The sequence below is a fragment of the Choloepus didactylus genome, chromosome 3, assembly GCF_015220235.1.
Source record: "Choloepus didactylus isolate mChoDid1 chromosome 3, mChoDid1.pri, whole genome shotgun sequence".
NCBI classification, from domain to species: Eukaryota; Metazoa; Chordata; class Mammalia; order Pilosa; family Megalonychidae; genus Choloepus; species Choloepus didactylus.
In genome coordinates this window covers 95,829,433-95,856,212 of record NC_051309.1, presented here as the reverse complement: position 1 = coordinate 95,856,212, position 26,780 = coordinate 95,829,433, and the positions used below count along the sequence as shown (strand labels likewise).

General features: G+C 37.8%; 1 protein-coding gene across 6 annotated transcripts in view; it reads left to right on the top strand.

Annotated features, from left to right (window-relative positions):
* Positions 1-26,248, top strand: part of FAM13A (family with sequence similarity 13 member A) — a 380,146-nt gene extending 353,898 nt beyond the window's left edge. For 5 of the 6 annotated variants that reach the window (XM_037830247.1, XM_037830246.1, XM_037830248.1 and 2 more), the window contains 10 exons: positions 3,656-3,869; positions 4,357-4,495; positions 5,242-5,323; positions 6,140-6,360; positions 6,982-7,065; positions 12,543-12,638; positions 14,133-14,216; positions 19,626-19,822; positions 20,418-20,519; positions 22,940-26,248. In XM_037830247.1, coding sequence (XP_037686175.1) covers positions 3,656-3,869; positions 4,357-4,495; positions 5,242-5,323; positions 6,140-6,360; positions 6,982-7,065; positions 12,543-12,638; positions 14,133-14,216; positions 19,626-19,822; positions 20,418-20,519; positions 22,940-23,066 — 1,346 coding nt within the window. In that variant the 3' untranslated portion in view covers positions 23,067-26,248. The remainder of the gene's footprint in view (positions 1-3,655; positions 3,870-4,356; positions 4,496-5,241; positions 5,324-6,139; positions 6,361-6,981; positions 7,066-12,542; positions 12,639-14,132; positions 14,217-19,625; positions 19,823-20,417; positions 20,520-22,939) is intronic. The other variant, XM_037830249.1, reaches the window with a different exon arrangement.
* Positions 26,249-26,780: the final 532 nt, after the last annotated feature.

The window sequence follows — 26,780 nt, the reverse complement described above, 5'->3', positions numbered from 1 at the left end:
GGTGTCTGAACTGGAACTCCTCCAGGACCTATTCCCTTTATTACTTGAATTACAACGTACTGCTTTTATGTCTGTTATTTATGACCTGCTGTAATGTCAGATGACCTGGGGTGGGTTAATTTTTGATGTATATCCAGAGTTCTTTGTGAAAACACGTGGTTGAAATTAAAATCCCTGTACCCAAAGAGTTCTGGTCTAGATATGACAAAGCATTTATATTGTGTAGTGCTTTAAAATGAAAATCCATTTGGAAGCCTCAAATCTTTTATGGTTTTCCTTTGAGCAACTTTCTTGCAATATTCTTTCTTTTCTGTTGCATTGTCTAGAATTGCTGGTTAAAATAAAAACCATTTCCAAAATTAGCAATTGCATCCTCAAAAATTGGCTCTCTGTGCAGGTAAAATTCATTTGTACATTCTGTCACATACCACATTGTTCTTCTGTTCTTACTTGTTTTTCTAGTTGAGCTTCAACTACCAAAACATGAGATGGCTTTGTATTTTTAAATCATTTTGAATTGAAATGGAGGAAAAGTTGATTTTATTGATTCTTTAGTTGTTTTGAACTATTACATGTCATTTGATAACATTTGGACAGGAGCATTAAATTATAAGACTGAATAGAATTGAGAGAAAAATCATATAAATGTTTCAGGTTACATGGCAGAGAAACTTTTCACTTCTATCCTATATGCAGACTAATGGTAAAACATTCTTTTTTATTTTTTTAAAGTTGAAATTCACAATGGTTTTACATTTCTCATTTTTAAATAAGTGAATTCATTCACCCTAACCATATGCTTTAAGAGAAACACCACCTATAAACTAGAATTCACTCAGCTGTGGATATCATTTATCCCATTGGTGACATTAGGAACACGACATTTTGTTTTCCTGTCAGTGAAGTAACTGAACAAGAATGGATCCCCAAAAGTATGAGATGTGTTAACGGAAAGGAAAACTGATAGATGTCCCTGTGTTAACCACAGAACATCACACAACCATAATTCAGTTCCTTAGTTAGTATTTTACAGTTAATTCAAGGTGACAATTTATCTTTTATTGGAGACTTGTTTAATTAATATGCATAGATGCATATATTATTTTTGCAAACATTTTTGGACACAGAGAACTTGTGGTCAAAAACCTAAATCAAAGATTAGTTCTGAGATTTTTAAGAGATGGTCTGCTAAATTCAGACAAATCAAAGGGCTTCAGGACCTAAGGTAACACCTTTTCAGAATAAATTTTGTCAAGTAAAGTTGTCAAGCTCACCAGCATATCTGGATGCCAATATCAACATCAGACTTTGTTTTACCAGTGCCCTCTGTCCTGATAAACCTTTCCCTTCCCCCGATTTTTTAGCTCCTTTGCCACTCTGAGGTAAGATTACTGCCGCATTACTGTTTAAGCCTTTTTGGCCCTTCCCTGTCTTGGCTTAATCAGTTTTAGTCCTCACAGAAATTACTGCTGTCTTACTAAATACCATAAAATAAAAGCTAAGATCTTGTCAGTTTAATGGTTCCATTTTGTGCAACTTAACACTAATGTTTTGAAATTATTTTTCTAGGGATTACGTTCCACTCACCCTCTCCTTCCCTCACCTTTCAATCCATTTCTTATTCTTTTATGTTGGCAGCCTTGAGCAGCTCATGTCTGAGCCTTGGTAGTCAAGAGGAGCAGGCTGATAGTGTCAGTACCAATGGGAAAACGACTCCTGTTCCTCTCCAACTTGAACCGAGTACATCTACCTACCTATTCTCTGCCACTTTTCTGGTCTCCATAGGCAAGAATTTGTCTTGAATGCTGCTCTCGTTTTTCCACATATTGACGTCATCCTCTGTGATCCCAGATATTTGGTGTTCTTTAAATTTTGAGAACCTAAGGACCTCATTCCACATGGGGATAGTTTTTTTAAAATTCATATTTTTCTCTTACTCCACGGTTATCTTCAAAAATTTTAATCAGTTGTATTGTTATTGAAGCACGTGGTACATTCTAAATTGAAGCACTGACCTGGAAGTCAGGAGACTTGGTGTCCAGTGCTAACTCTTGCCATTGATTAGGTATTTGTTCTTAGACAAATCACTAGACAAACTTCTTTGGGTTCCATTTTTTCTTATCTATAATCTTTTGAATGGAATCAGTGATTCTCAAATCTGGGCACACACTAGAGTGACTTGGGCAACTTTTATAAATGTGTGTGTGTGTGTATGTGTGAGTATATGCATATTGCATATCTGGGCCCTCACCTACATATTCTATTTAATTTAGTGGGGAGAAGACCTGTGCATTGGTAGTTATTTGAATCTGCCTGTGTGATTCTGATGTGCAGCCAGGGTTGAGAATCACTAAAGAAGATGACGTATGAAGTTTCACCTGGTTCTTAACAGACTACAGTTGTAATATGGCCTTTTGGATAAAATGCTGAGTAAGCACTTCAGATAATTTTGTAGATTTTATAAATAGTTTGACAGCTGAAGGATCAGTCATTCTTTGATTCAAACTTTAAGCGTCCCAGAATTTAAGAGTATGACCAAATTACAGCCTTGTTTAAATCACAGTAACTAAGAAATAAATTTAAAGCATAACATTTTTTTTAATGCAGGGGTTATTATAAACGAAATACACTTTATCATTTGAGATCTGTCATTAAAATCTGATAGGATTTTTTTTTATTGAGGAAAGAAATATATTAAGGTGGGTGGTAGTAATTGGAAATAAACTTCAGCCTAGTCCCTCCCAAAATGACACAGGAGAATTTGTGCTAAATATGATTTTTTTTAATTCATTTTATTGAGATATATTCACATACCATGCAGTCATACAAAACAAATCGTACATTCAGTTGTTCACAGTACCATTACATAGTTGTGCATTTATCCCCAAACTCAATCCCTGACACCTTCATTACCACACACACAAAAATAACAAAAATAATAATTAAAGTGAAAAAGGGCAATTAAAGTAAAAAAGAACACTGAGTGCCTTTGTTTGTTTTGTTGAATATGATTTTTTTAATTTTAAGATTGTCTAAAACAGTTTGTAGAGATTTTCTTCTATAAGGCACTCCTTTTTTCTTTTTTATTAACTATGTATGCATCTTACTTGGATTATAGTCTCAAACAGCTTCTGAAGTTTCAAGTACAAAGCATGTATCTTAACCATGCTAATCTCAAGGCATTGGACAGACACACAAAAAACAGCTTACCAAAGAACTAAACAGAAGTTGCAAACTCTGAAAGAAATGGGCACTCATCAGATTAATATGATTCCTTATCTTGATTCTTTAATTATTTTGATGCAGGATATATAGCAGTGATGACTCACTTGCCTTTCTTTTCAATGATGTCCTCACATGGAAAAGTCTTTGTTAGTGATCTGCCAGGAGAGTTGGAAGCATACACTCTTGGCTGTCCTCCTTCAAGACTTTTCCTCTGGGCAGCCCTTGCATGTTCTCTTTTGAGAGCAGGTGAGAATGGCCATGGTTGTCAGATATATTGATGATTTGGGTTGAGGCTTGGTGTCCCTAGTCAGAACCTTAAATCTAAAATGCAAAACCATTCCCTGGACAGCTTCCTGGAGCATTCAGAAGTCTTGAGAAACAACTATGCTGTAAGGAACAGTTTTGACCTCTAACCACCATTATTTTCCAGAGCCTGTCCCTACTTTCTCCTCTTGGCAGCGGGAGACCATAGACTCCGATGAAGCCCGCCTCTCCCCGCAGGCGGGGCGCCTGATTCGGCAGCTTCTCGATGAGGACAGCGACCCCATGCTCTCTCCCCGGTTCTACGCTTACGGGCAGAGTCGGCAATACCTGGATGACACGGAAGTGCCTCCCTCTCCTCCAAATTCCCACTCTTTCATGAGGTATGTTTCTTTGTGTTGCTAAGTTGATGCATCACCTCCACAACAGGAATGGTGTGGATGGCTAGTAATTTTTTTTTAAATTAAGTTGTCAGCCCGTGGGGGGAACGTATTTCAAACTCGCCATTCTAGAGCACAAATCGTGTTGTAGTTTTTCAGTTGAACTGGGGCCTAAAAGCAACTTCACATACTGAATTTCCATTTGTTCCTTTCCAAAGCTCTCTCAGATTTAACTTCTAAGTCTCGTAGCACATTTCAGAATGATCTATCATGCCTTTGCTAGTTGTTGTGAGCTAGACAAGGCTAGTTGTATCTATTTGGTAGAGCTCAGAGTCACAGAATTGATTAGCAGTCAGATTTCCCTTATTCAAGAGAACGGGAGTGTTTTGACTCTTCTCCATTCTGCACAACATTCTACACCCCCAGAGCCCATTTCAGCAGGCAGGGACTGCTCAGGGGGAAAAGCTGACCTAAGTCATGTCCCTCACAGGCGTCGGAGCTCCTCTCTGGGGTCCTACGATGATGAGCGAGAGGACCTGACACCTGCCCAGCTCACACGGAAGATTCAAAGCCTTAAAAAGAAGATCCGGAAGTTTGAAGACAGATTTGAAGAAGAGAGGAAGTACAGAGTAAGTACCTCCTCACGCTGTTCTCTTCACCTCCCCTCCCCAACATGTGGCCCTGACAACAGGGCTGAGAAGTGACGGAAAGCCACCAAGAGGATTTCAAAACAAAAGGGTAATTAAAAAAAAAAACAAAAAAAAACTGGACAGTAAACCCTGATAAACCCCGGACATCATGTATCAGCATTTTTCTTGCATGAATTTATCCTCACAAATAAATTGAAAGCTTAATCTTCATTTTGTAAACAAAGTGAGCAAGAATGGGAGAAATCGTTGAATGAAGTTTTCTGTTTGGTTAAAGCTTAATTCAATACTATCTTCTTATAAAATTTCACTAGTGCTGACCTCATTCTCCTTTCAGCTCTATCCTTACTATTTCGCAGAAGAGAGGCAAAAGCAATTTCTTGGTGGTTGCTGTGTAAAACATCATATACCCCTTTGCTTTCCACTTACTTAGCCTGATAGGATGAACCTACAAATAATGGGAAATGGTTGGGAAATAACCCGACAAAAATCCATGATCATAAGACCCAGCATTTTTCCGCCAAAGAAGTCTTTGAAAGTATCAAAAATGACCAGATGTAAAGAACGATGATGGAATTATGCCTGTGAAGTTTGCTTTCATTGATCATAGTTAATATTCAGATATAACTGAACTTTTTCTGCTATTTAAAATGAAAATGATTGTCAAACACTTCTACTTCTTTTCCTGCCCCAGTTCCAAACATTTACTCTAAACTTCCTCTTCTCAGCCTTCCCATAGTGACAAAGCAGCCAATCCAGAGGTACTGAAATGGACAAATGACCTTGCGAAATTCCGAAAACAACTTAAAGGTAGGTAAAGTTCTGGACCTGTGGCATGGTTTCTATACAACAAGCAGGTATGGAAGCCATCATCTCACCCCCTACCGAGGTGGCATTACTACAGTATTCCAGAAAACACAGGTTCCTTGAAGCTGCTTCCCAGTGCTAATACGGGTGATGATGTCTTCATGTCTCCCCATATCTTCAATCATAGGGCAACCCAGATCAGCTAAGATGCAAATTTTGCAGCATTTCTTCATTTCCCTAAGTCACTAATATAAGGCAGATGGTTTCAATTCAGCGCTTATTAAGTATCTGATTACTCCAAGACTCCATTTGCTGCAGTGTTAGGAGAAGACAGAGATACAGAGATCAATCTGAAGAGGGTTTTGTGCCTACCCTTCAAGAAGCTTGCTATCTTTCAGGGTATAGTCATAAAACTCAGTAGAATACAAAGTGCAGACAATTTCAAAATGAGGCATATGAGTTACACAAAGAAGTTGGACAGAGCTTGGGCATTTGATCAAGACTAAGGGAACAAGCATAGGAAAGCATCCACCACATTCTGAGAATAGCATACAGGCTAATGTGGCTAAAGCAGGGATGCTAAGGTAGCGAAAGCTTTCTCAGGAATTAGAGTTAAGGAAAATGCCAGATGATCCAGGAAGACATTATCAGTATCTCTGCTTTTGCAAAATAACCAGGGGATTTCTACTAATATTATAATTAGATATTTTCTGAGAAAAGACGAGTGGAGCTAAGCAGTTATTGACACCACAGAAAAATGATCTGGGCTCAGCAGACATCAATTCTCATATATCCCTACCCCCAACTCTTTTCAACTAGAGTCAAGACTAAAGATATCTGAAGAAGACCTAACCCCCAGGATGCGGCAGCGAAGTAACACACTCCCCAAGAGTTTCGGTTCCCAACTTGAGAAAGAAGATGAGAAGAAGCAAGAACTGGTAGATAAAGCAATAAAGCCTAGCGTTGAAGCCACACTGGAATCTATCCAAAGGAAGCTCCAGGAGAAGCGGGCAGAAAGCTGCCGTCCTGAGGACATTAAGGTATGATGATTCTGTGAAGGCCTCTGGCTAACTGCTGACCCTAAGCCATTCCAGTCAGAAGGGTAGAAACGTAGGGCTTGCCATATGAATCCCAAGGGGCAGGTGATGGGGTGGCACCTTTTTAAACTTCCCACACCCTGATCTTCCACAATTTCAGAATGTTTTCACTACAAGTACTTCTTTTTTTTTTTTACTGCAAATGGAGTGTAGAAAACTCTATTCTAGGTATTGCAGAATGAAGTTGTTTAGTTTATAGAGGGTTTGATGACTCTCTGAGGTAGAAGGATTACAGGTACACCTTTGGGATGCGTATACTGTAACTATAGTCATTGCTTGGGCCATTAAGCTAAGCCCCATGTGCTGAGCAGCCTTGCTTTCCTCAGTATTCAACATGCCTTTGCTGCCGTGTGGGAGATAAAAGTAGATGATGATTCTGCTGTCTGTCTGTATTTCAAGAAAGAAGTTAGTAATAGCTAATTCCTGAGTGAGCTTCAGATATCAGCTACTATATGAGGATTCTTTTTAATCTTTCTTTAGTAAATTTATTTAATTAAATAAAGAAGTTGAAACGTTCACACATGTTTTCCCCTCTTTCATTTCTCAATCCTTGTGTTTACACAGGATATGACCAAAGACCAGATTGCTAATGAGAAAGTGGCTCTGCAGAAAGCTCTATTATATTACGAAAGCGTTCATGGACGGCCGGTATGTAAATGTATTGGATTTTCTGATTGGAATAAATTACCTGGCTTTAGCAATGAATCTTCTGTGTTCAGTGTTTTGTAAATGGAGTTCCGCAGTGTTTGCTTATTTTACTTTTAAATAAAGGAGATTACTATTACTATATATTTTCGCCATAACTAAGCTTTCTGAAGGTGTAGCCAATAAAAGGGTTCTACAATATAGATGATTATTCCAAAGTAAAGTTAGTGTGCGACTAAAATGTAGTCACAGGGGTCCTGTCTTGAGGGGAAAAGCAGTGAAGGAGGTTTGGATTCATGCACAGAGCCATGGAATCAGGAGACATTTCCATCCCTAGAGCTCCCCCATAAGCCACTCTGAGCTTCCCTTTTCTCACCCAAGAAATGAAGAGGATGAACTAGAATGATGTGCTCTAAAATTCAGTATCTGCAGTGCACTTGCAACCAGTGTTTATTGTTAAAGCAGTTCCAGTTGCCATTCAGAACTAGAAGTGGGGAATCCCAAATATGGCTTTGGCTTTTCTTAACAACAGGAACCCTTTGAGGTATTTGTTATTCAGCAAGCGTTTAGTGAATGTTTATTGTTAGCCATGGGGGAGACAGTATCATGAAAGGCTTCTGTTCTTCCTTGAGGAACTTTAAACCAGAGATCCTTCTTGTCAGTTTCTCTTAGTAATCCCCTGTTCAGAAATGTTCTCAGGAACCCAACAAAACAAGGACTTAAACCTTGTGGATCACACCCCCTTTATCTAGTGTATGGATGAGTGGAGGAATGGAGATAAAAACTAAAGGACAAATGGGGTGGGATGGGGGGATAATTTGGGTGTTCTTTTTTCACTTATTTTTTATTCTTGTTCTGGTTCTTTCTGATGTAAGGAAAATGTTCAGAGATAGATTGTGGTGATGAATGCATAACTATGTTATCATACTGTGGACAGTTGATTGTATACCATGGATGTTTGTATGGTGTGTGAATGTATTTCAATAAAACTGAATTTAATAAAAAAATAAAAAATAAAATAAAAAAAACAAGGACTTAAGAGTAGGTTTAAGGAAGCAAGAAGTTTAGGTTTATGGATAGCTTTTTATATAATCAAAAAGCATAGCTCTGTTTTCTAGCCTCAACCATAACTCTAGAATGGATATATTCTTTTCATCTAAAGTATGCTCTTTTAAATAAAGAAGTTCTGGAATAATGCACTAGATGCCAAGGTCTATAAGGGCAAGGATTCTGGGTTTTGTACACCTGATGGTGAGCCTAATCCTCAGCTTCTAGCACAGGATCTAACGCATAGCATGTGCCCAGTAGCTGTCTGTAGAATGTGTCCTCCCCAGTGTTTTGGTTCTAAACTTGTCAGGTTTAAATTAAAAAAAAAAAAAAAAAAAAAAAATGCTGGCGCTGATGATGATTGATTTTGCTGGCCTGTCTCTGCAGTGGAAAAATACTGAAACTCTGGGGTAATGTTCATGTCTCAGCCAAGTTTTGTTTTGGATTTTTAAAAAGCATTGAACCAAATAGTGAATGCACCGGAGCTCAAATATATTGTGAAACTTTGTCCTCTGCTGGAGTACTCAAAACTCAGAGAGGTGGAACAGGATTACTTTTAACAGGGGAAACCCCCCTCTCCACTATAGGCTTAGGGCCTTGAAGCACAGACTTTTTTGGGCCTGGGGCAGACCCTGGTAGAGGAGGTGAGAGTTGTATATTTTCCTCAACATGTCTTCTTTTCATTGTATAGATTCAGGTTTTATACTAGTAGACGCTTCAAGGACTTCCTTGCCAGATTAATTAGAGCTCATAGCTACATTCTAGACTTAACCTTGCTGCCAGTGCAGCAGTTTGCATGCTGCAGTATGTTTTCGCTCTGAGTTAAGCACAAAGCTTTCATTCCTCCTGGACTGTGGGGCCGTGCAGACACTGTGGGCCTTAGAATTGGCAGACCTAGATTCAGAGTCCAGCCCAAATGGGTCTAGCTCTGTGGCTTTGGACTACTTAGGTGAGTTCTCTGAGCCTCAGGGTTTTATCTGTATAATTAAGATGAATGATATAGGTTGTCATAGAGACTAAATGACATTATACATGCACACATAGCTATAGTTATAGATGTCTATTTATATATATATGTATATTTGCATTTATTTACTAGTAGAGTATCTGGCACTGAGCAGGTGGGGTGGCTTTGAGGGAGTTACATAGCAAATAACAGCTTTCACTTCTGCTACAAAATATATGCTCTGTTCTCTGAGGCCTACTTCTTATTATATGAGTCAGGAGAAACAGTGTACATTCTTTAGCATTTTTATCATTAGGAATATGAAATATGAGTTCTTAGCCCTTCCTTATTATTCCCTTTTCTCTCATCTTTCTTTCATCATTCTTTCACATGAAGGAAGAACACCTTTTTGATTCCAGATTGGTCCACTCACTGCTCTAGGAAATCTGAGTGTAATTTATTCTTGGTCCCAGGCTAGACTCTCTAACTCTCTCTGGAGCATGATGCTTCAACCTCCTCAGGAAAAGCTGAGTTCATTTGATATCTGGCCAGTCTGTAAATCAAAGAGGGAACTTTCAATTCTTAGATCTAGGGTGTTACTGTGGACCCTGGACTGTAAATACCATTTGGGCAACAGCTCTTTTAGAGGAAAAATACATGCGCTTTCAGAGCCAAACTATTGTTCCAAAATCCTAATTTTTCAGAAAAGTTGGTACCCAGACCTCATGGATTTCTGCTGAGCATACAAATCCTAATTTAAAAGAATGCAGACTTTCAAAATCACAAGCCAAAACAGTTATCTCCCACTTCCGTTGGCAAGAACATTTTCAAAAAGCCTGACACAGACACACAAAGAAAATATACTCATTACACACGGGCACATAATTCCCTATTATTTATTATTAAAGTGTGCCCTTTACACCATTTAAGGTTCTGATAAAATGACTGTCACAGAAAGAAGTACAACAAATAACTGCAGCTCACTGTATTACCCTTCTTTAGATACTATTCCTTGGTAGTAAATGTAGAGAGGGAAGAATTGGTTACCTAGTCAAAGCTTCTGGGCTCTTCCTGAGGCTCTTCCTTATTGGTGTATTTTAGTAAACATAGCCATGTTCAAATTTAAATACAAAGTCTAAACTCATCCATAAATACTATCCTTTGGTTTTCTGCCATTCTGGATAATCTGATCTTTGCTCCCACAGCCCACTATTATCAGCTAAGAATGAAGAAAATGGAATTGCCATTATTCTCAGTGAATTGGCCAAGAAAGCAACAGTTGAAAGAATCCATCTCATTTTGTCTTCTCATTCCAATCACAAACTCAAATGACTTTTTGTTTTACTAAGAATTGAGACAGTGTAGCTTTTTATCCATCTATAGCATGATTTCTAACAAAGTTGGGCTTCCATGCTACTGTAAATAACCAGAGATCTTTCTAAACCCAATATAGGCAGAGCTCTCAGCTTGGAAGGCAAAGTTCTTTATATTAAGAAAACATCTTGATCAAACCCTACTTAGAGAATAATGCCACATCATGACTCCATGGTAGGCTCCTACCTGACTTCATATCTTATTTATTTGTGAATGGAAAGAAAACTTGACTGGGAATCAGGAGACCTGGGCTCCTGGCCAAGCTCTGTTGAATTGGGTAAATCATTACCTTCTACAGTTTTTCAATTTATCATCTGAAAATTAAGACTCTTCTACTTCTAATAGTCCATGATTTTAGATGATATTCCCTGATAATATTCCATGATAATATTCTTCTAGTTCTAAAATTTCCTTTTCCCATTAAATCTTCATATCTGCTTTTTTGTGATCTCTTGATTTATATGCAAAAATAGATCTTGGTAATAATCCTACTCCTAGACACCGGAAAACCAGTTCCTGGCTTATTTCACTTGACATAATCTTTTCAAGGTTCATCCATATTTGGCATGTATCCAGGACTTCATGCATTTTTATGGCTGAATAACATTCCATCGTATGGCTATACCACATTTTGTTTATTTCTCTACTGATGGACATTTGGATGTGGCCCTTTTTTGACAGTTCAATCAAGATCCTAATTTGTTAATGTAACTATTGGTTAGATTTTGGCTCAGCTCACAAATCTAGTACTGCTAATTGCATACAACGTGGCTTTAAGAAAAGTTAAAGTTGTATTAGCTTTTAGTTTCACTAAGCCTTTGGCTTCAGATATATGCCATGAACATAATTTGGATATAAATTAAGTAGTATTAATTCTCACTTTTCAATCAGCAGAGATTTTGAGATCTTCGTTATTTTTGGTATTTAGATACTTTGATCAAATGCCAGTGTTAACTTTGGTGTCATTATGATGAGTTTTAACTATCCATAGTCAAAAACTCAATTTTGTCAAGTCATCCTCAAGTTATTAGTCCCTAAGGACCACAAATTTAAAACATGAACAATTCTTAGAAAATCTAAATATTGGCATCATAAGCCGAAGAATTAAGCCACTGATCCTCTTCATCTACTCCAACAAAAAAACTTCCTTTTTTGAAGTGTAAGTCCGCATGTGCTTCGTATATATTTAAAAGTAAAATGGGTGTGCCATATGTTCAGTTTTAGCAGATACTACTAAATAGTTTTCCACTCTCACCAGCAGTGAAGGAGAGTTTCTGTTATACAACATTTTTGCAGACATCTTTTCATTTCAGCCGTTGTGATGGGTATGTCTTAGTAGCACTTGTGGTTTGATCCTGTCTTTCTCATATAAAATAATTTCAGAGTTCCCTTCCAATTTTGACAGTCATTATTTACAAAATCCTAATTTTGAAACTGCCTTGGTACTGTTGATAGTAGAAACATAAAAATGCTATCAGCCTCTTAAGATATGATAACTGAAGCGATATAAACAAACAGTTATTATTAGTAATGCTGATGAGAGAAAATAAATCCACAAACTGTTTTTGCATGATGGTGGTATCCTATCCTAGCTTATAAAGTTTATCCAGAGTGACTTACTGATCACTTAGCGACAGCAAATACAAAAGGCAACAAAAGATAATCCATGTGTGCATAATCCAGAGTTGCCTTCAAAGTTGAAGGCCCAAAGGCCCATGGGAGTGAAAGACATGTAAATAAAATGATTTCAGATCTGCCTTTAGTATTAAAATGGAAATATGGCTTTCTTTTTCCCTGGACTCAGAAAATAATAGTCTGGGAACTCAGAACCTTGAGCAGTTTTAAGCAGGAACATAATAATGATCATAGTTCTGTTTTAGAAAAAGTAGCACTACTAATGGAGTGATTTTCAGTGGTCTACAGCTGAAGTAGATATTTTGAGTAATTATTGACTAAATAGTAGTCAGTTTAAGTAAATATGTTAAAGAACGGTAAGACTTAAGTTGAATCATCTGTACTCTCTCGGGGCCATAAAGCCACCAAGTGTGGCTGGGCAGCTGGTGATGTGGCCACTGGGAGTGGTATTCTCAGCTCTCTTGTCCTTGCCTCTCAGGTAACAAAGAATGAACGTCAGGTTATGAAGCCACTGTATGACAGATACCGGTTGGTCAAACAGATCCTGTCCCGAGCCAACACCATACCCATCATTGTGAGTACAAGACATTTGTGTTGTTGGTTATCTGGTGTAATGGGCCCTGCTTTTATTAATAGGGCCATAACCTGCTTTCTCATTAAAGGATAAGATTTAATAGCTAAACCAGTCACTGCTATCTGTGGCCCACAGGCTTGAGGAATGAAGAACTTCTCAAAGGCTTCTGCAGCTTGTGTTTGCCAAAAATGAGCAAATCTGAAGCTAGTAGAATTTTTTTCCCTCTTGGGAGACAGTCTTTGGCGGTATTTATGCATCTGACATGTACTAGACCAACTCCCCCACCTTTTCCTCTTGGCCAGGAGTCCAAGGCCACAGGAGTTGTGCCAGGCCAAAGAGTGCCTCTGTGATCCTGAGGGTCCTCTGTTAATAGTCTTCTCTCCCCCTCCAAGAGAAGGATAGCTCCTTTTGAATCATGTCCAGAAGAAAAGCCTCTAAGGAATTCTAGAACAAGAACCCTCCTCTCCTTCTTGGAGGATGTAGGATAGTATAAGGAGTGGAGAAAAGGGAGGGAAGCTAATGAGTTTGAAGTTTCATTGGCCACCATCCTTGGACTTAGCTGCTTTTGGTCCCTGAATTTTGATTTTGTCTACACTAAAGAACCGCAACCTGCCTTCAGTTCTGGGAAAGCCTTTCAGGCACTGGCCAGCTTGTCATCCCATATCACAGGCTTTCCAACCCCCAATTCGTGAGTGAGTTGTTAATGTCCGTCTCCATCTCTTGGAGAATCATTTGCCCCTATTTCAGGGCTGTCCTCTCCAGGGACTTGGGGCTCCCTCTAATGGCTTTTAGGCTTTTTAATAAGCTGACACAACCTTGCTTTTATATTGTAATTGAAACACATATTCATTTTAGCCACTGCTCTTATCTAGCCCTTCCTTAAATCTTCTTGTTTATTTCTAAACCTAAGATATGGTCTTTGTATTTAATAGTGCACTTGTTCATATGAATGAGGCAGATGTAGTTGAAGAAAGCTATTCTGGAAATTTCCTGCAGAATAGACTAATAAGTGAACTAATGAATAAAAAAAAAATGAAATCTAAGGAATCTTTTTGACTTTCCAATTAGCAGCCCTGTGTGTCCCTAAATAAAATGAATGAACAACAGTGAAGTTTACAACCCTTGTACTGCTTTGTCAGCTTATGTTATTCTCCTTAGTTTACTATAGTTAAAGTGTTCTTGCAGTTATTGTGATTCGAGTGGAAAGAGGGTGGGGAGGCAGGTGTTTCTCTTCAGGTTTCCTCTGTGTTTGTTAGCATACTCACGTGCTTTTCTTGTGCTGATGTGTCCTCGATGTGTGTGGGCTCTGAAGTGAAGTGGAAACTTGGAAAAGAACTTCTGCTGTTTCAGGCTTTCCTGGGAATCTGTTGGGGTGAGGGGTAAGGGCACACAGTAGAAGACAGTATAAACTATTGGTGAAGTCAGAGGAGGCAGAGAGCTGAGGGAAAGGGAAAGGGATTCGCAATGTAACCTCCTTGTCAACACCTGTCGCAGGGATCCCCCTCCAGCAAGCGGAGAAGCCCTTTGCTGCAGCCAATTATCGAGGGTGAAACTGCTTCCTTCTTCAAGGAGATAAAGGTGAAGACCTCCAGCTGCCAAATCCGCATCAGTCCCCTCCCTCCTTCCCTCTCTCCTGCGAATGGAAAGGGGTTGTGATTGGGCCTTTTGGTGATGGCTTCTTGTAGTGACTCCTAAAAATCAGTAGCTGCATCTAACCAACTTTGAGCAATCCCTTTTTATTTAAGACTAGCTGATTTCCGTGGTCTCATTTCATTCCTCCTTTTATCTGTTGTGGTTGTTATTTTGCTTTGTTTTTACTTTGCCTTCAGGTGCCAATATTTTATTGTGTTTTGTTTTGTTTTGTTTTCGTAATGATGTTTTATAATTAACCCATTTGGGAAATGGATTTTCTTTATTCCAAAATTTGGTCAAATGAGCTCATTGGGCAACTTGAAAGAAATCTTGCTGAGTTTATAGAAAAAACCAAAGTCAACAAAAGCAATATATAAAACACAGTGAAAACTTACAATTTTATAGACAAATAGTTGTCTTGGACAGATTTCTAGTGGAATTTACCTGCTCTTCCTTCCTCTGCCTTTCTCCTGACACATTTACTCCTTGGTACTAATTTTATAATCCACTCTTTGTCTGTGAATATGGTGCTTATGACTGGCAGTCACTGGAACATAGGCTCTGATTATTTTTCCAGTAGTAATTACGGATTTTATTCAGATAATCCTTGCAATCAGTGGCTACTTTTGCTAAAATGGGATGTGTAATCTGTGGCCATAGAATCAGCACTGCCCTGTAGGGACCTAATTGGTGTGTACTGGGATCAACCCCTTTCATGTTTTTGTTTCCAGAAAACTGACCAAATGGGACTGCCTTATACAGGACCATAGAGGTGAAAAATTAAAATCAGTCATTTTTTTAAAAATTGGTGATTGTTTTTTAGCAGTTATTTAAAGTCTGAAGGGAAGTTAAGCCCAAAGCAGAAGTGAGTCTTATGAGTTTCACTTGTTACTTTTCTGTGACTATTTCACATTGGCTGGGGTGGTCATTTACTGTAGTTAGAAATGATTATTTCAGGATAGGAGGCCTCTTTTTCATTGAGGGACACCAACTGAGAGCCTCTCCATTTTCTTACCTGATTCTTACCTGAGAGGTAAGGTAGCACAAGCTACAAAATCTTCTCTTTTACTTGCTCCATCTCTTTTCTTACTTTTTAGTGATCCTAACTACTTCATAGGCCTAATTTTAAAGCATTGGTCAATGATTGTGCTCATTATTCGTGTTATTTTTTAAAAAACTTGCTTTTTGAAAATCCTTTAAACTTGGTATTGAGAAATGTTGTAAGCTGTTTTCTTACAATAACCCTTGATGTTTATGAAAGAAGACAACTTTTGTCTAGCTGGCAGTTTCACAAAAGAATTTAAGCCACTATGATTGTAGAAATTTGGGCAATTGGTGTATGAAAATTAGCATGTTTCTGTTAGGAGCATGCAACAGAACAGTCACTAGACAAAAAATATGGTCTTTAACACTTCAAAATATGGCACTTAATAAATTCCTCATTAAATGAATTTAAGATAGACTACTGATGTTCTTTTTAAAGGGGGACATTCTTCCAGTTCTTTTTCTTTAGCTTAGTATGTTTTTTTCACAAGTATATTTTGGCAATGCTTTTATACTGGATCACATGATGGTCAAAATTTCGGATAATTTTGCAATGATTACATTGCTTTTGTAAACAGTGCTGTCTTTTCAGTTCATTTTGTTCCAGTTGGCTGGGCTATTAGTGCGCATTTGGATTGTACTAATTCTTGGCAATTCTAATACAATTTAGAGCTTGGTGTGTGTGCAGATAAGAAGACTGTATCTAAGTGGTTTCTTTAAAAACCAGGCCTGGTTTTAAATGCTTGTAGGAGGGAACCAGCTGCTTGTTAAATAAGAGCCAGTTCAAGTTCTAAAGTCCTAGATCTTCCAGCCCAAAGAAATCTAGAGATTATCCAGACAATTCCGCTGTCCAAGATAAGAATCCCCTCTAAAACTTCTCTAACAAACTAGAGACACTGTCCTTTAGGAGGGATTCCATCCTAAGTTTGAAAAGTTACAGCAATGGGGAGAATAAGATAGCTCATTCACAGTCTGGTCATAAATAATAGCTAAAAATTTGTTTTTACATATTAGTTTTATAAGTAATTTAAAATATAAGTAATTTAAAAGTTCTAAATTATAAAATACTATATAATTATATAACTTGTAATTCTAGAATGTTTAAGTTCTCTAGATATAAAATATATCATAACTAATGAAAACAATTGAAAATATAATATTCATAGTTATTAATGTATTAGTTTCCACTTAGTGGGCTTAGTTTTGCCCTCTGGAGCAACATAGCAAATAAGCTTACTGCTTCTTCCCTGAGAGCACTTCATAGTTGTACAGCCCCCCGCCTTGCTCACTCCCACCCCCACTCTGTACAAATCTTATTTTCTCCACGTTATTATTATTATTCCTTGTGGGATATGGGTTTCAGACCTCTCACTTTTCTGGTGGTTCTGGGCTATACATATACACACACGTTTGCCGAGATCCCTCTTAAAAACCAATACCCAGAATTGGACATCATTCCAGACATGGTGCAACCAGGACAGTCAGCCACAAGACTAGTTCTGACCTTGATCTGCACTGCAAAGGCCCCATCAGCTCTCCAAGTCTAGGGCTACTGGCCATGAATGTACTGTAAGTTCATTTCAGTCTTTTTCAGGCAGGTATCTCAACCTTGGCACTGTTGACATTTTGGAGAGGATAATTCTTTGTTGTGGGGGTGATTTTCTTGTGCGTTGTAGGGTGTTTAGCAGCACCCCTGGTCTCTACCCCCCAGATGCCAGTAGCTGCCCCCTCCCCCAGTGCGACAACCAAAATGTCTTCAGACATTGCCAGTCACCCCCAGTTGCGAACCACTGCTCTTGGGCCTTTTTCATGGATTGCTTTTCATCTACGTGTCCACTCTTTTCCTAACCTAATTCTATTGGATCTTACAGTTGACCAGTGTGTTACTTTTTATACTTATATCCCAGCCTTATGAGATAATTGAAATCTAGATTTTATGTTCCAACATACCAGATACACATACATATTTTGTGAATATGCCTTTTACACGTTTGTCCAAGTGATGGATAAATATCGCATAGGGCAGGGCCCCTGCAGGTTCCCGTCACTGTGGCATCATCACTTTGCATTGTCAGGCAGCTTTCCTTTCATAGTCAACCGCTCTCATTCTTTACTGAAATCTAGATATTATGCCAATCCTATAAAAAAAAGAAAAATAGTTTTCAGGATATGTTTGTGGAGGCAGGATTAGTGACTGTTGATCACTGATTCTTTCCCCGTTGCTCGTACGTTATCTATGTACTGATTCCTTCTAGAATTTACACGATATCCACAATCACCTGATGATCTTACAATTTTAAGATCTGCCTATTTTGATGCTTTGCTTTTTTCACATGGTTGTCAGAGTTCACTGAGAGTAGTTTAGTTTAACTTCATCTCAGAAACCACTGACTGCTCACTATGTGCAAAGCACATTTACACATTGTTTTCTCAGGAAGCTAGGATATAATTTGTTAAGGCTTAGACTCCTGACTTCACGAAAGGTAGTTAGATTCTTCTTTGTAATTTCATTTCTTATTTATCTTGGGCTTTAATGCCCTCTTAATAGTGATTTGTATTGCTCATTTAAAACTGAGTTACTAGATTGTTTATCCAACAGTCATTGAGCATCTACTGTATGCGAACATTGGCCAGGCTCTAGGGATGGCAGTGGACAGGCTCGAACCCCAGCCTCCATTGAGCTTATTATTGTCCTGTGGTTCCACCTTGTCTTCCTCATCTGGAACAGGGGAAAAAGGGGTGGGGAGCACAAAACCGATCTGTACTCCCTGTGTGCCAGATATCTTATTAGGTACTTTGCATACTCTATCTCAATTAATTCTTATAAAAACTCCATAGATAAGAATTGTTACTCCTTCTTACAAAAAAGAGGAACTTTATGGTAAAGAATTATTCATTTAAGAATTCAACCTTACTCTATGTAATTTTTGCTATGTTTTAAATATAATTTAAAATGATATAATAATATAAATTAAAAATATAAAAATTACTGAGACACTTACTTCCATGGACAAAGCAAAGAGATTGAAGATCTGAAGTCATAGCCAAGAGAATTTGGCACAGCCACCTAGTGCTTGCCAATTTTACATTTATGCCTTCAAAATAGAACTTTCATAGTAGCATGTAATAGTCCTTTTTTTGTTTTTTTGTTTTTTTGCTTCGTTTATTTGTTTGCATGATTTCTCTCAGAGGCACTGTTATAAACATACCTAAATTTAAGGTAAGGAAACCCACCACATGCAGTTTGCAAATTTGTGCTCTTACCTCCGACAGTAACTGTTCTTGCCTGCCTCCTGAGATTTATTTGTTGTGTTGGCATTGAAGCCACTAGGTTTAACTGCAATAATTGGTGTTATACTTTCAGTTGTTCACGTAGCTCTATTCCTAACTAATTTTTTAATTTTTCATAATAGTAACACACTCTCTTTTGGCCTAACTGTACATTTTGACAGTGAATTAATTCTTCTAAAATCTTTCCCTCAGATTCTGATATTAGTTCTTCCTTAGATTTACATGGCTCAAATTGACACTAAGAAATAATTTGATTTCATTGTTTTCCTAATTGCATTATCATCAGGACAGACAGAGAATATCATAATTTACTTAGAAGCTTGGAGACTGAAAAATACAGTTGTGGCCCTAGAAAGCTCCTTGAAAAAATTTGAGTTTTATGTTCCCAGTCGTGGGAAGATAAATGTTTTGATCTTCTCAAAAGTTTCCTAAAATTCTGTGCTTCAAGCAACCACAAAATATTTTAGAATCTCAACTCTTAATTAGAAAGACTGTATTATTCTATTTCTGAAAATGTTTGTAGCTTAATAAAAAATGTTGAGGTACATAAATAATAGACTCCTTAAGGCACTGATTGCCTGGTTGTGGTGGATTTTCTTATTTACTGTCACAGAGCTCGAAATTTTTAGGGTTGTTTGGTTCATATGATTTAGGCTATAAAGTTATGATAGTTGTTTCTTCCTGCCTACCACCTTAACAACTATTAATTGTGCTGTGAACTAAATGTTGAGAACAAGTTTTATAATCTGTTTTCCTATTAAGTGACTGTGATTTGGGTATATATTATAACGTAATACAGATATTCAATAATATACACATAATGTACGTGTTGCTAAATGTTGATATAGAAGTAACTAGAAACATACATTTATGTAATTGTCTGGTCTTTTGGTTTTTATTTTTACAAAAAAACACTCCCCCTTGATGTCTGGATAATTAAATGATTGCTAAATAATACTTGTAATGGAAGATGCCAGAAAAAGTGGCCAGATTTTTACTGGCATTGCCATGCATTTCCAGGAAGAAGAGGAGGGTTCAGAAGATGACAGCAGCATGAAGCCAGGCTTCACAGTCACTCTGAAAACTGATTTCAGTGCACGTTGCCTTCTGGACCAATTTGAAGATGATGCTGATGGGTTCATTTCCCCAATGGATGATAAAATGCCATCAAAATGCAGCCAGGACACAGGGCTTTCAACTCTCCATGCTGCTTCAATGTATGTCGGTTTGTTGTTGTTGAACTGTCTTGGCAAAAATAACCTTCAATTTTCTTTTTAGTCTTGGCATTTAAATAAATTGGCTGAAGAAATGCAAGTGACTTACCTGGGTTGTGTCTGTGTGGATGAAACAGTGATATATGGTTCTTTTTTATTTCTGGCTCAGTTTTTTATGTTTCATTCCTCATTATTTGAGGGAGCTTTTGAAATCTTGCTTTAACAACCAGAAGGTCTCTATAAATGGCATTATGTGGTTCTGTTCTCCACAGCTCATAATTTAACACACATTGAACACAGATGTCATCTTTTTCTTTCAAAGCAAAAGATGACAAAGCACTGTGTGGTTTTGCAAGACCTAAGAATTCATAAATAGTAGGAGCCTGCAGGCGCCTCCAGAAGCCTTTTCTGTAGCCAGCATATTTGGGCATACAGGGGACAGTAAACATTCATTTCTGCTGACCCTGAAGTTCCCTCAGCAGTTTTTTGCATGTGTGTGCTTCCCCCTTTCTTTACAACCCCTGCCGAGTTGCACATTCATTACATTGATCACAAGTCAGATTTAACTTAATTTTCTTGGCATTTTCTGCCCTCTTAGACCTGAACTCCTGGAACACCTTCAGGAAATGCGAGAAGAAAAGAAAAGGATTCGAAAGAAACTTCATGATTTTGAAGACAATTTTTTCAGACAAAATGGAAGGTAGTGCATTTATTTTCTCTCCTTCCTCTCCTACCCCCAGCAGACCCACCCACTGGGTTTGAGATTTACTGTGCGATGATGCGGTTCATGTGGTCCTTAAGGAAGCAGTGCCCCCCGGATGGTGTCCAAGCCTGATGCAGATTGAAGTATAACATTTATAAACTAACCTGTCACATCAAATTCTAATCCAAAATGAGCAGCTTGAAGCTGAATTTCTGAGTGACAGCACTGGTATATTTTTTTTCCCCCTTAAGAATTAGAAAAATAAGGAAAAGGGAACACTAAATCTTGCTGATATTTAACCGCATTTTAAAAGCAAATATGATAGTTGTCAAGTTTGAATGAAAAATATATATATGAGAAGAAGTAAATCCACCTGGTTGATAGGTTGCCTTTCTCTAGTGAATTTCAAGACACAATTTAATCATCCTCAGAAAACTCTATGCTGAGAAATAGTCTCCCGTGTTTGCAAGTGACTACACATAGAATGTCTTACTCAGAGCCACATCATGAGCACAAGGATAGAACAAGGAATATATTTGCATTTCTTATGTTGGTGTTAAGTTTTATTATTTTAAATTGATTTTATTTTAATCCAAATTAAACTGTGTAAATATACTTTCTTTTAAGTCCCCTTTCATACTTATGGAAAATATCGGGAAATAAAAGCACCATAAAAATCAGCTTGGGCATTTGAAATGTATTGTATTCTAGTTTATTTCAATTATTGTATAACATTATTTATAGGATCTCTGCTTTGGATCTGTCTGTAATGACATTCTCACAATTTATAAACATTTTGATACTTAAGTGTTTTTCTTTTCTGTACACTGTTGAATATTTGGAAAACATAGATAAGCAGATAAATAAGAGAGATAATATCCAATGTTGATAATAATATCAAAAGCAAATCATGATTAATGTTTTGCTGTGTTTCTTTCCAATCTTTTTAAAGCATATTTTTCATTTGTTTTTTCCTTTTTTAAAAAAATTTTTATTGTTAACATATTTACAACATAACATTTCTCATTTTAATCACTTTAAACTATACAATTCAAGTGGTGTTAATTACAATGAATTACACATTGTGCTACCATTACCACCATCCATTACCAAAACTTTTCCATCACTCCAAACAGAATCTCATTAAATGTTAACTAAAAGTGCCCAATAAATGTTAACTCCCCATTCCCCACCCCTGCCCCTCCCCTGGGTACTCTGTAATCTACTTTGTATATTTTTATGTAATTATAGTTACATTATGTACAGGTATCCTATATATGAGGGCTTCCATATAATTTTATAACCTGTACAAGTCTTAAGAAAGTATGCCTAATGGGAATGAACTTAATCATCATCATAAAGCTTTAGGACTGTGAGAGACTTGTGTCCTAAAGTCTGTTCCATTATTTCATATCTGAGGCGAGCAAAGCATCCAAAGGACACAACACAAACTAGGTTGTGGATGCTCTGTTTCCTAATCCCTATTCCCTTCACTGCCCTCTGCTGAAAGCCTATCTAGATTCCTTCCCTAGAACAAGGCAGGCATGAATAAGATAAACTTATTTTTAGTTCATTGAACAAATTAAATAAGCCCCATAGTATCCCCCTTTTCTGTATTTTGCTGTTTAATAATAAGAAAAGGAAGCTGCTTTTTTAATGTTTGATATGCACATTTCAAAGTGAAATGAGAAGCAGGATGCAGGAAGGTTCAGAGCAGTTGCTTTGCAGTGAGCCCGCCTCATTTCTAGTCCTGACTTCCTCCCAAGTAGGATGTGGATAATATCACCACTTTGTCAAGCTGTTGTGAGGGTTATATTAGAACATGTACACCAGGTGCTTAACCCAGTGCTTGACCCACAGTAAGTTCTCAGGTAATATTTGTTGTTATGCATGTAAAATTGCATATAAGGGCTCAGTATTAAATGATCCAGCTGCTGAATTTCAAGACTAATTTTATAGTAAGTAGAAATATCAACTATCTGTTTTTGAAAGGCATGTAAATTACAGGTATACCAATTGATAATTAGAAACTTAATGGTTCACTTGATGAAATATATAGAAATGAGAATGTATTATTAAATGATGAATGAAGGAGTTCTATTGTGGAGACTTTCAGTGTAAACGCATACTTTAACAACAGAGAAGGAAAATTTCTACATTTCTTACTCCTTCATACCATACTACAAAATGCCAGATGAACTACATAAACTTCGTGTTGCATGGTGCCTTCTGGAGGAAGCAGTCTTTCACTGCTTGTCTCAATCCAGCTCTCTAGACTTGATGCCAAGGGATACTTGGCAACACTGATTCTAAAGGTTAACTGTAGTTTCCACATGATAATGATTCGCCTGATGAACAGTATCCTCCAGGTGAGACAGAAAATGATGTTCTGTCCCCTTTTCCTTTGTTTCAATTAGAAATGTCCAGAAGGAAGACCGCACTCCTCTGGCTGAAGAATACAACGAGTACAAGCACATAAAGGCAAAACTAAGGCTCTTGGAGGTGCTCATCAGCAAGAGAGACACTGATTCCAAATCCATGTGAGGAGGCAGCCCCCATGCGAGCAGAGGTGGCTGGGTGGATGCAGGCTGCATTTACCAGCTGCCTCCTTGGATAAATAGCAGCTCTGCAGAAATGGGAGGCAGTCTTGAAACTAGGGTTGGATGGTACAAGGAAGACTTTCCAGGACGTGCAAAGCATGCAGACCTCTGCCTCCAGGCCCAGCTCCTGTTTCCATGGCCTGCCTGCCTTAGAGACTGCCTAGATGGAAGACGGCAACCTGAACTGACTTAGGAATTCTGTAATGGCAAAGTCAGTATTCCTGCACACACCCACACACACACATCTATACACACACACTATAGTGGAAGCTTTGCTAACACTAGCAGTGAAGAATCACTACATTTAGACACATTCATCTACAGAGAATATATACACTGTTCTTCCCTGGAGAACTGGGAAACATGAGACTATTCTCTGTCTAACTGTGATAAAAACAAGCTCAGGACTTCGCTATGTAGAGCAAACTTGCTGTGGAAGTTTGTGTTTTCCTTGTACCCATGTAAGTGTGACCATGCACCTGAGGGCCCTATTTGCTGCCTTTGGCCCTTCCCAGAGTTGCGCCTTCCCCCACTGGTGTGAATTTGTTGTTTTCCCCTTCAGCTCTCCTGTAGAGGGAAGCTGCACGAAATGGCAGTGTGATCGTGTTTGATCCGTGAGTCTTCAGGACTTCCTCAGCTGACAGAAAATTTTGGTCCCTGCCTAGGACTGGATAATCTGCAGAGGACAGAGATATTATAACAAGAGCTCCATTAATGCTGATTTTTAATCCAGGTAACAGGATGAAGAGCCTAGAGGATTCATTCCTTAACATTGACAGCACTCATCAGTCTCAAATTTTAGAAAGACATTTAACGTCAAACACTAAGCAAGGCCAGCATGTTCACGTCACCATTTGGGGCTCGGTTTCATTTTGACACTAGCCAAACATAAAGGGTCTTGCTTCATTCTTAGTCTAAAGGTAGAATATCATGGGAGAAAGGGAGACTGTGCTCGTGGCCTCCTGCATACTTACCACAGTTAAAAAAAAAAAAAATTTAAAAAGAAGGAAACCTGCACTAAAAATCCTCACAATATAGCCTTCAGAAGCTCAGCCCAAGGCAGAATCTAAATCACATCATTTCTGAGATGATGTTGAACATTCAAAAGAGAAAAAAAAATAATGGTATGTGGCCAATTATAACTTTTTCAAAAACTGTGTCACAAAGCTGTCTATATTAGACATTTTGGAGGGACCAGGGAATTTAGGGCACCGAATCATTCACCTCTTCAGTGTGCTAACATCATTCCGTGATCTGTTGCTACTGTTTGACCTTCTACATGTGCATCGAGGAATGTGCATCCTCCTTCAGCCTGGCCACCCTGGGTGGGAATCTTGAGGCCTAGCCAGTGTCTGCACACGGCAGCGCAGACTGTCACGAGAAGGCGTTCCAGCAGGTTCTGCCCGTTGAAGAGAATGTTGCAGGACGAACAGCCATCAGGCATGCCCTCCTGTATGTTTTGAGAGTTGCTTTCTAAAGTGTACCTTTAAAGAAAAAGAAGAAAAGGAAGAGAACCTAAAACTGTACTGACTCATTGTCAGTTTCAAAATGGGTTATTGAGAAACTGGCTGGTCAGACTGGATTTATGGCATCATTTTTCCTTGATGAAGTGATGTAGCAGCTGCCCTCTGTCAGGGGAAAATTGTTCAAGTCAGGGGTGAGGGAAAAAGAAGGCCTTTGAGTTTGCTCTTTAAAAAGAATCATACAGAAGCATAAGCTTAGTGTTGGAAGTGCCCTGGTTTTAATCCACACACTTAAAGACGGTACATAGTACTACAAACTTAAATGTACATAAGAATATAGTTTGGTATTCTTTGCTCTACTGTTTACATTGCAGATCATTATAATTTCAAGGAGTTATATTATAAATAAAATGATGCACTTTAGGATGTTTTCTACTTTTGAAATCTGAACATGAATCATACACATGACAAAAAAAATTGTATTTTTTGAAAGAAATACATGTCTAGTCTGTCCTTTATTAATATTCTCTTAAATAAGCTAGAATATAAATCAGATCATTACCAGTTAACTTTTAAAGCACATCTGTTTAAGAATATGGTTTTGAAAAAATATGCTACAGAATTGTTTTTAAAAGTTACATAAATGAGAAACTACTAAACATTTTCAAATCTATTGTTTCTGCCAAAGATAAATTAACTAAAAGATTTTATTCAGGAATCCCTATTTAAATTTCTATGAGTGAATAAAAGACAGCAAGAATTGTAGTAAAATAATTTGTGTACAGAATGTTGTTTTCCTTTGTAATTACTAATACCTGTATACTTCATAAAATGGAGCCCAAATTAAGGGGGAAAGAAACTGCTTACACCAGATCCTATTTGAAGACATACTACTCTGTAGTTTCTGGTCCTGCCAGAAATGCCGAGGCAGATTTGTTTCCACAGCAACCACTTCTGCAGCCTAAGATCTCAAGACACTAGAGGCAGTTTCTTAATTGGCTTCATGCAGAAAACTCTTGGGAACGTGTGTGCATATTAGCACATGCCAACAAAATAAATGTCAAGGGTTATTTAATAACAATTGTAAGTAAATTATAAGTTAAGGTGAATAAATGTGATTTTATGATTTATAAGCATTAAAGATGACAACGGCTTGTAATTTTCACAACCACTTTTATTATGTTTACTATGGAGAAAATGTTGAAATAGATGTTTATATTAAGTATGATATAATTACTTTGCTTCCTCTTTGAATCATTTAGTTAGAATTTCACTTTTTAAGATATGTATGTACCAGGTTTCAAATGAGGGCCTGCTTAGAAGTTTTTCAAGACCGCTTAAGTTTGTCCTGTTCTGGTAGAAGGAAGTCCACACAACCAGTTCAGGGAAAATTTCTATGAAAGACCAAACAAATATCAAACTGGAGGACTAAAAATTTTTTTAATTGATAATTACAATGCATTGTGCACTAAAAAATAGCTAAGATTTCTTCTGCTTCTCCTTGGTTGCCAGTTTAAAGTCAACAGATTATCATTCATTGCCACAGCAGGGCTTCACGATGTCTCTGTAACAGTGTAGTTTTTGCTTTGTCTCATTCTGATGCAGTGCTTGCATGGCAACGGAAGAGCCTCCTGCAAAAAAAAAAAAAAAAGCCAGATGTGCCTGCTCCCAGGTGTGGCCCTCCTAGCCCAGGACAGATGCCCAGGGCCGTATTTTTGGCGTTAACATTGCACTGCAATGCCCTGGGCCAGTGTTCTTGGAGTCCCTAAGGACTGAGCACTTGTTAATGTGGCCGAGCCTGCGATTCCTTATAAAATGAATATTTAGCCTTGTCAGATGAAAGACTTGGCTGCTATGATGCCATTCAAGTTGGTTCTGTCTGGGGGTTACCTAATTCTCAGAGAGTTCAGCCTAATATCCAGAGCTGATCACAGATTTTCAAGAAACGCCACATTTTAAAAGTTTATTGATTAGCTGCTTTTTAAATTCTTAATCTGATCTTAAAGATGCCATTTTTCTTAAGAGTAACACCCTACTACTTGATGGCATATTTATAGTTAGGCTTTATAAACTGTTTTGTGAAAAATTGGTTGTAGCCTAAAGTCTCTTTTGCTTTCAAGAAGGGTTCTTCTTGATACACTGCAGCCTGGATATATTTTTTTTCCCCTCAGTGAGCAGAGATATTTTCTGAACCA